The sequence below is a fragment of the Cherax quadricarinatus genome, chromosome 74, assembly GCF_038502225.1.
Source record: "Cherax quadricarinatus isolate ZL_2023a chromosome 74, ASM3850222v1, whole genome shotgun sequence".
NCBI classification, from domain to species: Eukaryota; Metazoa; Arthropoda; class Malacostraca; order Decapoda; family Parastacidae; genus Cherax; species Cherax quadricarinatus.
The window spans coordinates 19,341,613-19,355,252 of record NC_091365.1 but is presented as its reverse complement, the minus strand read 5'-3'; the positions used below and the strand labels follow the sequence as shown (position 1 = coordinate 19,355,252).

Here is a 13,640-nt window from a genome sequence, read left to right as displayed (position 1 = left end):
CCAAGAGAGAACCCGCAGTAATGGATTTAAATTAGATAAGTTTAGATTTAGAAAGGACATAGGAAAGTATTGGTTTGGAAATAGGGTAGTTGATGAGAGGAACAGTCTACCTAGTTGGGTTATTGAGGCTGGGACTTTGGGTAGTTTCAAATTTAGGTTGGATAAGTACATGAGTGGGAGGGGTTGGATTTGAGTGGGACTTTCACTTCAGAGCTTATTTCTTAAGTGGCATTGAAAATTGGGTTGGGCAAATGTTTTGTTAGTGGGATGAATTGTAAAGGACCTGCCTAGTATGGGCCAATAGGCCTCCTGCAGTGTTCCTCCTTTCTTATGTTATGTTCTTATTATTCTTCCCATCAAGATAGAGTTAAACTGTCTGTTTTCTCATCAATGTTTTTGAGAGCTTTACGTATTTGTAGTCCAGAGTTCATAGATGAAGAAATATCCAAAATTTATGAAACAGCTAATGATCTGAAATACCCAAGAAACGTAATTGATAAATCTTTTAAAATTGCTAGAAATACTTTTTGCAATCCAAAAAGGGACAACCAGCCTTATTCAACTAAAAATATGTTGGTTCTCCCTTACCATGAAAACTTGGTTGATATGCCTTCTCTTCTTAAGACTTTTAATATCAAAGTTGTATTTAAAAATCTTGATACAGTAAAAAAAAAAAAACTTTTGATAAAGAATTCCCCCCAAAATGCTGACTGATGTGTCGATAAGATCCCTTGTAAAATTTGCCATAAAGTTTATTACGGTCAAATTGGTAAAAGTCTCGAACTAAGATTAAAACAACATAAATATAGCATCAGAACTGGACAAGATTCTAATGTTCTGTTTATTCACGTGAGAGATTTTAGCCATCCAATTGATTTTCAAAAAGTTGAGAAAGTTGTATCAAGCAAGTCCATGGTCGACAGGAATATAATTGAATCTTGTTTTATAAAAAGCAGTTTTGAAAATAATATGAATATTTCCTTTGGTTTATATAAATTGGATTCATGTATAATTAATAAAATTTGGGAAGAATTTAATGATACATTAAACAAGTAATAAATCTTAATTCTTGGGTAGAATACTAGATGTGTTTCAGAGTCGGGTGTCGTCAGGCGTGTGTGAGGTGTTGCTTTGTTGTGGGATGTGATGGTGATGTGCAGTCTTGATTCTTTACATGCCTTCCTTTGATGTATTGTTTTTATAGTTTCTTAATAATGTGAGAAGTCAGAACAATGACAATTCTGATTCATCTTAGTCTTCTTGTTGCTGTATCCCATCTCTGGAACATCCTTGTCAATTCCTCTCAGTATTTTATATGTCGTTATCATATCCCCCCTATCTCTCCTGTCCTCCAGTGTCGTCAGGTCGATTTCCCTTAACATCTCCTCGTAGGACATGCCCCTTAGCTCCGGGACTAGTCTTGTTGCAAACCTCTGCACTTTCTCTAATTTCCTTACATGCTTGGCTAGGTGTGGGTTTCAAACGGGTGCTGCATACTCCAATATAGGCGTGACATACACGATGTAAAGGGTCCTGAACGATTCCTTATTGAGATCTAGGAATGTTATTCTTAGGTTTGCTAGGCGCCCATATGCTGCAGCAGTTATTTGGTTGATGTGCGCCTCAGGAGATGTGCCCGATGTTATACTCACCCCAAGATCCTTTTCCTTGAGTGAGGCTTGTAGTCTCTGGCCCTCTAGACTCTACTCTCTCACTCAGAATCTGCAGCAACGAGTTCCTTGAGGAAGAATGCACTATAATTGAACAGGTATTTTCCAAACTCCACTATCCTCGTCACTTCATCAGAGACTGCAGACGGCGAGCACTAAACATCTTCAACACACCCAGAGAAGACACTGCCGAGAAGAGATACATAGTCCTTCCCACCAACTCCATTGCCAAACATGTTTCCAACATCTTTGCCAAAACATCATTCCAAGTATCTACCTCCACAACCACGACCATCAAGGACATCACCAGTAGTAGGCAGGACAAGCCTCCATCCTCTGCAGGGGTATACATAATCCCTTGTAATGACTGCAACAAGTTATACGTGGGCGAAACATCAAGGGACCTCCAAACACGTATTTCAGAACACCAATACGCAAGCAGGTCTGACGACACAAGGAATGCCTGCGTACAACACCGTAATTCACACAACCACTTGATAAACTACAGAAACTCAAGACTTATCGCCACAGAAGACAACACTCAATACCGAAGAATCCTGGAATCATCACTTATTTCTATATCCGACAACTTCAACCAGAATAGTGGCTTCTACAACATAGCTGAACCACTTGCCAAGAAACTTCTTCATCGCTATCCCACATAAGAACACTGTAGAAGGTCTGCTCACAAACTTGTCCAGTCTCCTTTCCAAGCTACCCAAGTTTTTAGACTCTACAACCCAACTCGGTACATCATCAGATGCAGCATTCTTCACCTGACCTCAGCTGGACTATAAATACTCGCGTTCCTTCCACCCCAGATAGTTCTGTTTGTGGCTTGAAAAAGCCCACTGTGTGGGCGAAACGTAGTCAATAAAGGATCACATTATACTGCATTTGTGTTTATATTGCCATTGTGTCGGTATTTTATACCATTTATTTCCTTCTTTGAACTTCCCCAATCTTCAAGACTTTGCACTTGGTGGGGTTGAACTCCAGGAGCCAGTTTCTGGACCAGGCCTGGAGCCTGTCCAGATTCCTTTGTAGTTCCGCCTGGTCCTCGTCCGACTGAATTCTTCTCATCAACTTAACATCATCTGCAAACAGGGACACTTCTGAGGCTATTCCTTCCGTCATATCGTTCACATATACCGTAAACAGCACCGTTCCTGGGACTGACCTCTGTAGAACTCCGCTCGTCACAGGCGCCCACTCTGACACCTCGTCACGTACCATGACTCGCTGATGTGTTCACGACAGGTTTTCCCTGATCCATTGCAGTGCCTTCCCTGTTATACCTGCTTGGTTCTCCAGCTTATACACTAATCTCTTGTGAGGAACGGTGTCAAAAGCCTTCTTACAGTCCAAGAAAACGCAATCTACCCACCCCTCTCTCTCTCTTGTCGGTTCCCTGAACCATTCATCTACATTCCTGTCTGACACAGCAACATCTTGGGATCTTAATACAGGGAATTCTTCACTTGCCTAACCCTTGGGCATGACCTACTTACACATTGGACAAATGTGATACCACCTACGACTGCTGCACCTCTCCTGCCTACAGTATATAAGCCACTTCTTCGCACATATGCTGTATTTTTTCAAGATTGATGGACTGATCACATCGACTCAAGGCTGAGGGATTGATTACCTCTAACATTCTCCATTGTATGGACTGATAAAGCCACTGTGTGACGAAACGTTTCCTCATTAAAGATACCCAAATGTTGCATGTGTGTCTAAATTATATTTGTGAAGCTAGTGGAGGAAGAGCTTTTTCCATTTTCGGGGAGGTCCAAATTTTAGGGGTTCCTAGATAGGTTGAGTCATACTCAATAATACAAAGAATAAGTATCTTAAAGAGATACATATTTCTTGTGTTGTGTGTGTGTTCTGTTGCAGTGCTCCAGTGAGAGTTGGAGCACTGGGTTGTGTGTGTTCTGTTGCAGTGCTCCAGTGAGAGTTGGAGCAATGGGTTGTGTGTGTTCTGTTGCAGTGCTCCAGTAAGAGTTGGAGCACTGGGTTGTGTGTGTTCTGTTGCAGTGCTCCAGTAAGAGTTGGAGCACTGGGTTGTGTGTGTTCTGTTGCAGTGCTTCAGTAAGAGTTGGAGCACTGGGTTGTGTGTGTTCTGTTGCAGTGCTCCAATAAGAGTTGGAGCACTGGGTTGTGTGTGTTCTGTTGCAGTGCTCCAGTAAGAGTTGGAGCACTGGGTTGTGTGTGTTCTGTTGCAGTGCTCCAGTGAGAGTTGGAGCACTGGGTTGTGTGTGTTCTGTTGCAGTGCTCCAGTAAGAGTTGGAGCACTGGGTTGTGTGTGATCTGTTGCAGTGCTCCAGTAAGAGTTGGAGCACTGGGTTGTGTGTGTTCTGTTGCAGTGCTCCAGTAAGAGTTGGAGCACTGGGTTGTGTGTGTTTTGTTGCAGTGCTCCAGTAAGAGTTGGAGCACTGGGTTGTGTGTGTTCTGTTGCAGTGCTCCAGTAAGAGTTGGAGCACTGGGTTGTGTGTGTTCTATTGCAGTCCTCCAGTAAGAGTTGGAGCACTGGGTTGTGTATGTTCTGTTGCAGTGCTCCAGTAAGAGTTGGAGCACTGGGTTGTGTGTGTTCTGTTGCAGTGCTCCAGTAAGAGTTGGAGCACTGGGTTGTGTGTGTTCTGTTGCAGTGCTCCAGTAAGAGTTGGAGCACTGGGTTGTGTGTGTTCTGTTGCAGTGCTCCAGTAAGAGTTGGAGCACTGGGTTGTGTGTGTTCTGTTGCAGTGCTCCAGTAAGAGTTGGAGCACTGGGTTGTGTGTGTTCTGTTGCAGTGCTCCAGTAAGAGTTGGAGCACTGGGTTGTGTGTGTTCTGTTGCAGTGCTCCAGTAAGAGTTGGAGCACTGGGTTGTGTGTGTTCTGTTGCAGTGCTCCAGTAAGAGTTGGAGCACTGGGTTGTGTGTGTTCTGTTGCAGTGCTCCAGTGAGAGTTGCAGCACTGGGTTGTGTGTGTTCTGTTGCAGTGCTCCAGTAAGAGTTGGAGCACTGGGTTGTGTGTGTTCTATTGCAGTGCTCCAGTAAGAGTTGGAGCACTGGGTTGTGTGTGTTCTGTTGCAGTGCTCCAGTAAGAGTTGGAGCACTGGGTTGTGTGTGTTCTGTTGCAGTGCTCCAGTAAGAGTTGGAGCACTGGGTTGTGTGTGTTCTGTTGCAGTGCTCCAATAAGAGTTGGAGCACTGGGTTGTGTGTGTTCTGTTGCAGTGCTCCAGTAAGAGTTGGAGCACTGGGTTGTGTGTGCTCTGTTGCAGTGCTCCAGTGAGAGTTGGAGCACTGGGTTGTGTGTGTTCTGTTGCAGTGCTCCAGTAAGAGTTGGAGCACTGGGTTGTGTGTGATCTGTTGCAGTGCTCCAGTAAGAGTTGGAGCACTGGGTTGTGTGTGTTCTGTTGCAGTGCTCCAGTAAGAGTTGGAGCACTGGGTTGTGTGTGTTTTGTTGCAGTGCTCCAGTAAGAGTTGGAGCACTGGGTTGTGTGTGTTCTGTTGCAGTGCTCCAGTAAGAGTTGGAGCACTGGGTTGTGTGTGTTCTATTGCAGTGCTCCAGTAAGAGTTGGAGCACTGGGTTGTGTATGTTCTGTTGCAGTGCTCCAGTAAGAGTTGGAGCACTGGGTTGTGTGTGTTCTGTTGCAGTGCTCCAGTAAGAGTTGGAGCACTGGGTTGTGTGTGTTCTGTTGCAGTGCTCCAGTAAGAGTTGGAGCACTGGGTTGTGTGTGTTCTGTTGCAGTGCTCCAGTAAGAGTTGGAGCACTGGGTTGTGTGTGTTCTGTTGCAGTGCTCCAGTAAGAGTTGGAGCACTGGGTTGTGTGTGTTCTGTTGCAGTGCTCCAGTAAGAGTTGGAGCACTGGGTTGTGTGTGTTCTGTTGCAGTGCTCCAGGAAGAGTTGGAGCACTGGGTTGTGTGTGTTCTGTTGCAGTGCTCCAGTAAGAGTTGGAGCACTGGGTTGTGTGTGTTCTGTTGCAGTGCTCCAGTGAGAGTTGCAGCACTGGGTTGTGTGTGTTCTGGTGCAGTGCTCCAGTAAGAGTTGGAGCACTGGGTTGTGTGTGTTCTATTGCAGTGCTCCAGTAAGAGTTGGAGCACTGGGTTGTGTGTGTTCTGTTGCAGTGCTCCAGTAAGAGTTGGAGCACTGGGTTGTGTGTGTTCTGTTGCAGTGCTCCAGTAAGAGTTGGAGCACTGGGTTGTGTGTGTTCTGTTGCAGTGCTCCAGTAAGAGTTGGAGCACTGGGTTGTGTGTGTTCTGTTGCAGTGCTCCAGTAAGAGTTGGAGCACTGGGTTGTGTGTGTTCTGTTGCAGTGCTCCAGTAAGAGTTGGAGCACTGGGTTGTGTGTGTTCTGTTGCAGTGCTCCAGTAAGAGTTGGAGCACTGGGTTGTGTGTGTTCTGTTGCAGTGCTCCAGTGAGAGTTGGAGCACTGGGTTGTGTGTGTTCTGTTGCAGTGCTCCAGTGAGAGTTGGAGCACTGGGTTGTGTGTGTTCTGTTGCAGTGCTCCAGTAAGAGTTGGAGCACTGGGTTGTGTGTGATCTGTTGCAGTGCTCCAGTAAGAGTTGGAGCACTGGGTTGTGTGTGTTCTGTTGCAGTGCTCCAGTAAGAGTTGGAGCACTGGGTTGTGTGTGTTTTGTTGCAGTGCTCCAGTAAGAGTTGGAGCACTGGGTTGTGTGTGTTCTGTTGCAGTGCTCCAGTAAGAGTTGGAGCACTGGGTTGTGTGTGTTCTATTGCAGTGCTCCAGTAAGAGTTGGAGCACTGGGTTGTGTATGTTCTGTTGCAGTGCTCCAGTAAGAGTTGGAGCACTGGGTTGTGTGTGTTCTGTTGCAGTGCTCCAGTAAGAGTTGGAGCACTGGGTTGTGTGTGTTCTGTTGCAGTGCTCCAGTAAGAGTTGGAGCACTGGGTTGTGTGTGTTCTGTTGCAGTGCTCCAGTAAGAGTTGGAGCACTGGGTTGTGTGTGTTCTGTTGCAGTGCTCCAGTAAGAGTTGGAGCACTGGGTTGTGTGTGTTCTGTTGCAGTGCTCCAGTAAGAGTTGGAGCACTGGGTTGTGTGTGTTCTGTTGCAGTGCTCCAGTAAGAGTTGGAGCACTGGGTTGTGTGTGTTCTGTTGCAGTGCTCCAGTAAGAGTTGGAGCACTGGGTTGTGTGTGTTCTGTTGCAGTGCTCCAGTGAGAGTTGCAGCACTGGGTTGTGTGTGTTCTGTTGCAGTGCTCCAGTAAGAGTTGGAGCACTGGGTTGTGTGTGTTCTATTGCAGTGCTCCAGTAAGAGTTGGAGCACTGGGTTGTGTGTGTTCTGTTGCAGTGCTCCAGTAAGAGTTGGAGCACTGGGTTGTGTGTGTTCTGTTGCAGTGCTCCAGTAAGAGTTGGAGCACTGGGTTGTGTGTGTTCTGTTGCAGTGCTCCAGTAAGAGTTGGAGCACTGGGTTGTGTGTGTTCTGTTGCAGTGCTCCAGTAAGAGTTGGAGCACTGGGTTGTGTGTGTTCTGTTGCAGTGCTCCAGTAAGAGTTGGAGCACTGGGTTGTGTGTGTTCTGTTGCAGTGCTCTAGTAAGAGTTGGAGCACTGGGTTGTGTGTGTTCTGTTGCAGTGCTCCAGTGAGAGTTGGAGCACTGGGTTGTGTGTGTTCTGTTGCAGTGCTCCAGTAAGAGTTGGAGCACTGGGTTGTGTGTGTTCTGTTGCAGTGCTCCAGTGAGAGTTGGAGCACTGGGTTGTGTGTGTTCTGTTGCAGTGCTCCAGTAAGAGTTGGAGCACTGGGTTGGAGTTCGTTCTAGGTGTTCTGAATATATATAATGCACAGTAATAGGTGTGAGAATATTAAAACTTGAAAAGAGTGGATATGTTTCTTGATCCTGATTGGGTGATTATTCTAAAAAAAAAATTATGGTAACAATGGGTTTCTGGTGATTATCTTCAGTAAATCCCCAATCAAAGATTGTTTAAGTGAGGTAGGAGAGATTATAGAGTACAACATGATGAGTAGTGTTGTTAAGTGAGGTAGGAGAGATTATAGAGTTCAACATGATGAGTTGTGTTGTTAAGTGAGGTAGGAGAGATTATAGAGTACTATATGATGAGTAGTGTTGTTAAGTGAGGTAGGAGAGATTATAGAGTACAACATGATGAGTAGTGTTGTTAAGTGAGGCAGGAGAGATTATAGAGTACTACATGATGAGTAGTGTTGTTCTGGAACACTGGGTATTGATGAGTAGTGTTGTTGTTCTGGAACACTGGGTATTGATGAGTAGTGTTGTTGTTCTGGAACACTGGGTATTGATGAGTAGTGTTGTTGTTCTGGAACACTGGGTATTGATGAGTAGTGTTGTTGTTCTGGAACACTGGGTATTGATGAATAGTGTTGTTGTTCTGGAACACTGGGTATTGATGAGTAGTGTTGTTGTTCTGGAACACTGGGTATTGATGAGTAGTGTTGTTGTTCTGGAGGGTATTGATGAGTAGTGTTGTTGTTCACTGGGTATTGATGAGTAGTGTTGTTGTTCTGGAACACTGGGTATTGATGAGTAGTGTTGTTGTTCTGGAACACTGGGTATTGATGAGTAGTGTTGTTGTTCTGGAACACTGGGTATTGATGAGTAGTGTTGTTGTTCTGGAACACTGGGTATTGATGAGTAGTGTTGTTGTTCTGGAACACTGGGTATTGATGAGTAGTGTTGTTGTTCTGGAACACTGGGTATTGATGAGTAGTGTTGTTGTTCTGGAACACTGGGTATTGATGAGTAGTGTTGTTGTTCTGGAACACTGGGTATTGATGAGTAGTGTTGTTGTTCTGGAACACTGGGTATTGATGAGTAGTGTTGTTGTTCTGGAACACTGGGTATTGATGAGTAGTGTTGTTGTTCTGGAACACTGGGTATTGATGAGTAGTGTTGTTGTTCTGGAACACTGGGTATTGATGAGTAGTGTTGTTCTGGAACACTGGGTATTGATGAGTAGTGTTGTTCTGGAACACTGGGTATTGATGAGTAGTGTTGTTGTTCTGGAACACTGGGTATTGATGAGTAGTGTTGTTCTGGAACACTGGGTATTGATGAGTAGTGTTGTTGTTCTGGAACACTGGGTATTGATGAGTAGTGTTGTTGTTCTGGAACACTGGGTATTGATGAGTAGTGTTGTTGTTCTGGAACACTGGGTATTGATGAGTAGTGTTGTTCTGGAACACTGGGTATTGATGAGTAGTGTTGTTGTTCTGGAACACTGGGTATTGATGAGTAGTGTTGTTGTTCTGGAACACTGGGTATTGATGAGTAGTGATGTTGTTCTGGAACACTGGGTATTGATGAGTAGTGTTGTTGTTCTGGAACACTGGGTATTGATGAGTAGTGTTGTTCTGGAACACTGGGTATTGATGAGTAGTGTTGTTGTTCTGGAACACTGGGTATTGATGAGTAGTGTTGTTGTTCTGGAACACTGGGTATTGATGAGTAGTGTTGTTGTTCTGGAACACTGGGTATTGATGAGTAGTGTTGTTGTTCTGGAACACTGGGTATTGATGAGTAGTGTTGTTCTGGAACACTGGGTATTGATGAGTAGTGTTGTTGTTCTGGAACACTGGGTATTGATGAGTAGTGTTGTTGTTCTGGAACACTGGGTATTGATGAGTAGTGTTGTTGTTCTGGAACACTGGGTATTGATGAGTAGTGTTGTTGTTCTGGAACACTGGGTATTGATGAGTAGTGTTGTTCTGGAACACTGGGTATTGATGAGTAGTGTTGTTGTTCTGGAACACTGGGTATTGATGAGTAGTGTTGTTGTTCTGGAACACTGGGTATTGATGAGTAGTGTTGTTGTTCTGGAACACTGGGTATTGATGAGTAGTGTTGTTGTTCTGGAACACTGGGTATTGATGAGTAGTGTTGTTGTTCTGGAACACTGGGTATTGATGAGTAGTGTTGTTGTTCTGGAACACTGGGTATTGATGAGTAGTGTTGTTGTTCTGGAACACTGGGTATTGATGAGTAGTGTTGTTGTTCTGGAACACTGGGTATTGATGAGTAGTGTTGTTCTGGAACACTGGGTATTGATGAGTAGTGTTGTTGTTCTGGAACACTGGGTATTGATGAGTAGTGTTGATGTTCTGGAACACTGGGTATTGATGAGTAGTGTTGTTGTTCTGGAACACTGGGTATTGATGAGTAGTGTTGTTGTTCTGGAACACTGGGTATTGGTGAGTAGTGTTGTTGTTCTGGAACACTGGGTATTGATGAGTAGTGTTGTTGTTCTGGAACACTGGGTATTGATGAGTAGTGTTGTTGTTCTGGAACACTGGGTATTGATGAGTAGTGTTGTTGTTCTGGAACACTGGGTATTGATGAGTAGTGTTGTTGTTCTGGAACACTGGGTATTGATGAGTAGTGTTGTTGTTCTGGAACACTGGGTATTGATGAGTAGTGTTGTTGTTCTGGAACACTGGGTATTGATGAGTAGTGTTGTTGTTCTGGAACACTGGGTATTGATGAGTAGTGTTGTTGTTCTGGAACACTGGGTATTGATGAGTAGTGTTGTTGTTCTGGAACACTGGGTATTGATGAGTAGTGTTGTTGTTCTGGAACACTGGGTATTGATGAGTAGTGTTGTTGTTCTGGAACACTGGGTATATTGTATAAAATGACGACTGTTTGGGAAAATGTCTTAGATATATGATGGATGTGCATTTTGACCATCAGTCATGTGTTTATATGTGCGAATTATTTATTTTTTATGATGAAGTGAGTATCTTTAGTTATATTTAACTGTTGCACATGTGTTAGCTTCATCTACTTGTTGGTACTGTATATCATTGTTATATTAACATACCTGTGTATTAAGACGGAAGAAGTCATTCGTGAAGAAACATTTTCTCAATAAATATCTTGAAATATGTATACGTGTCTTCGTCTACATACTGTCGGTGTCACCATGCTAGGTCTTCAATTTATTTTAATTTTAAGACAAATTACACAAATTGCAAGAGAATATATAAATTCATAATATGAAATATTCAACCCACCTCATCAATAGTGAAAGTGAAAGTCAACTGAGTTTCATAATGTTCTACTGTGGCACTGACAGGATGTTCTGAGGTGTAGATGTTACCCACGGTGATCACCACGTTCCCAAAAACATTACCTGACTGTATAGCAGCATCACACCACACCTAGGAAGGAAAAATGTAAATGTAAATAATAAATTTAAACCATCTTATTAATAAAGTAGTTTAGTAGCCAAATTGTTCTGAATTCGGTTATCGCTGGAGATAATGCATTAGTTTCTAACACGGATTTAGCTAGTGTTTGGAGTATAACCAAAGGCTTGTCAAAATACATTGTCTTAATGTTTCCGCAATATTTATCTATTAAATACTGTAAGTGGAAGCCTCGCTCTCGCTCTGGATCCGCTTATCACTTCTACCACTGACACAAGGAAACCTTAAAAACATCAAGAACTCCGTGACGACACATTGCCCTCATCCCGACATCATGTTTTCTTTCACGTTAAATTAAACACCACCTCTAGCTTTTTAGAACATAAGAAATGAGGAACACTGCAGGAGGCCTATTGGCCCATACTAGGCAGGTCCTTTACAATTCATCTCACTAACAAAACATTTGCCCAACCCAATTTTCAATGCTATCCAAGAAATAAGCTCTGATGTGAAAGTCCCACTCAAATCCAACCCCTCCCACTCATGTACTTATCCAACCTAAATTTGAAACTACCCAAAGTCCCAGCCTCAATAACCCAACTAGGTAGACTGTTCCACTCATCAACTACCCTATTTCCAAACCAATACTTTCTTATGTCCTTTCTAAATCTAAACTTATCTAATTTAAATCCATTACTGCGGGTTCTCTCTTGGAGAGATATCCTCAAGACCTTATTAATATCCCCTTTATTAATACCTATCTTCCACTTATACACTTCGATCAGGTCTCCCCTCATTCTTCGTCTAACAAGTGAATGTAACTTAAGAGTTTTCAATCTTTCTTCATAAAAAAGATTTCTAATGCTATGTAATAATTTAGTCATCCTACGCTGAATGTTTTCTAACGAATTTATGTCCATTCTGTAATATTGAGACCAGAACTGAGCTGCATAATCTAGGTGAGGCCTTACTAATGATGTATAAAGCTGCAGTATGACCTCTGGACTTCTGTTGCTTACACTTCTTGATATAAATCACAGAAATCTATTTGCCTTATTACGTACGCTTAGGCATTGCTGTCTTGGTTTAAGGTTGCTGCTCACCATAACCCCCAAGTCTTTTTCGCAATCTGTATGGCCAAGTTCTACATCATTTAACTTATAAGTGCTAGGGATATGGACACTCCCGAGCTTCAGAACCTTGCATTTATCTACATTGAACTGCATCTGCCACTTTTCTGACCAAGAATATAGTTTGTTTAAATCCTCCTGAAGTTCCCTAACATCTACGTTTGAATCAATTATCCTACCTATCTTTGTGTCATCGGCGAATTTGCTCATATCACTAGTAATTCCCTCATCAAGGTCATTGATATATATTATAAACAACAACGGGCCCATGACTGATCCCTGTGGAACGCCACTTGTCCATTTATGGACACACTCTGCATCCTGTCTGTGAGCCATGACTCGATCCACGAGAGCTGCCACTTTCTTTAACAGTCTTTGGTGCGGAACTCTATCAAAAGCCTTACTAAAATCTAAGTAAATAATATCAAATTCTTTATCGTGGTCAACAGCCTCAAAAGCTTTACTGAAGAAAGTTAATAAATTAGTTAGACAAGACCGGCCTCTTGTGAATCCATGCTGAGTATCATTAATCAAGCTATGCTTATCGAGATGGCTTTTTATAATCTCAGCTATAATTGACTCTAGTAATTTGCCTACAATTGAGGTCAGGCTTATTGGGCGGTAATTTGACGGTAACGACTTGTCCCCTGTTTTAAAAATAGGAATTACATTAGCCATCTTCCACATATCAGACACTACACCTGTTTGAAGAGATAAATTAAAAATATTAGTTAATGGTTCACAGAGTTCCATTTTGCATTCCTTAAGAACCCTTGAAAAAACCTCATCAGGACCCGGCGACTTATTTTGCTTCAGTCTGTCTATCTGCTTCACAACCATCTCACTAGTGACTGTGATGTTACATAATGAGTTACAAAATGAGTGATTTGTGATCAATTTCCCCAAGATCATCATTAACCTCAAGATTAAAAATCAGTGATTCCTTGTTGACAAGAACCAAGTCAAGCCGGTTGAACTCTTGTTGGTTCTGTTACAAATTATTCATGGATCGTATCAAGAAAGCCGCTAGATTAAGTTTTCCTGTCAAATCATTCCAATCTGTTTGTTTGTTGACATAACTTTTTCGTTTCTAGATGCCTTATGAATCTGATCCTATAGAAGTTTATTGCGTTCCCTGTCAAGGTTTGGGGGGCCTGTAAAGCACTCCCAAGATTAGTTTTTCACGTTATTCATAACCGCATTGATGGTTGTTGAGCTAGAGGACGCCACTGCCATACTGATGTAAGATTCGTCTACAAAAACTTGCCTTTTTTAATCGCAGCAGGACCCATGCTAACCTTCCTATGTTGTAAAGAAGTACACATAGTTGGCCAAGTCCTATTAGACCGGCATGGTACAATCTACAACAAACTTTCCTGCTAGTTTTAGGCTTGACTTGTCATGGATTCGAACCTCTGTTCTGTGAGTTGTTTACAATCGTGTCATTACGATTTCATAAGTCAACAAAAAAATAATAATGCACAAAAAATAATATGTTCTATGTTCTTTTTAAGGATCAAAGATTCATAGATAGTGTTAACTAAGCACTTTAACTTACCTTTACAGTAATAATCCAGCTTGGCCTCAGATCATGATCTGGCACTGTGGGGAGCGGGGAGGCTGGCACTGCTGAGAAGAACACATCACTCACCAACAGAGTATTCCAACCAGTCAAATGCCAGTCTTTCCTGTTTGACACATAATAAAGCAAAAAATAACT

The 13,640-nt window shown here is 42.8% G+C and overlaps 1 protein-coding gene across 1 annotated transcript in view; it reads right to left on the bottom strand.

The window, feature by feature from the left end:
• Positions 1–13,640, bottom strand: part of LOC128700225 (beta-mannosidase) — a 143,161-nt gene that overhangs the window by 69,551 nt on the left and 59,970 nt on the right. Inside the window, 2 exon segments of the mRNA XM_070100814.1 lie at positions 10,656–10,802; positions 13,479–13,608. Coding sequence (XP_069956915.1) covers positions 10,656–10,802; positions 13,479–13,608 — 277 coding nt within the window.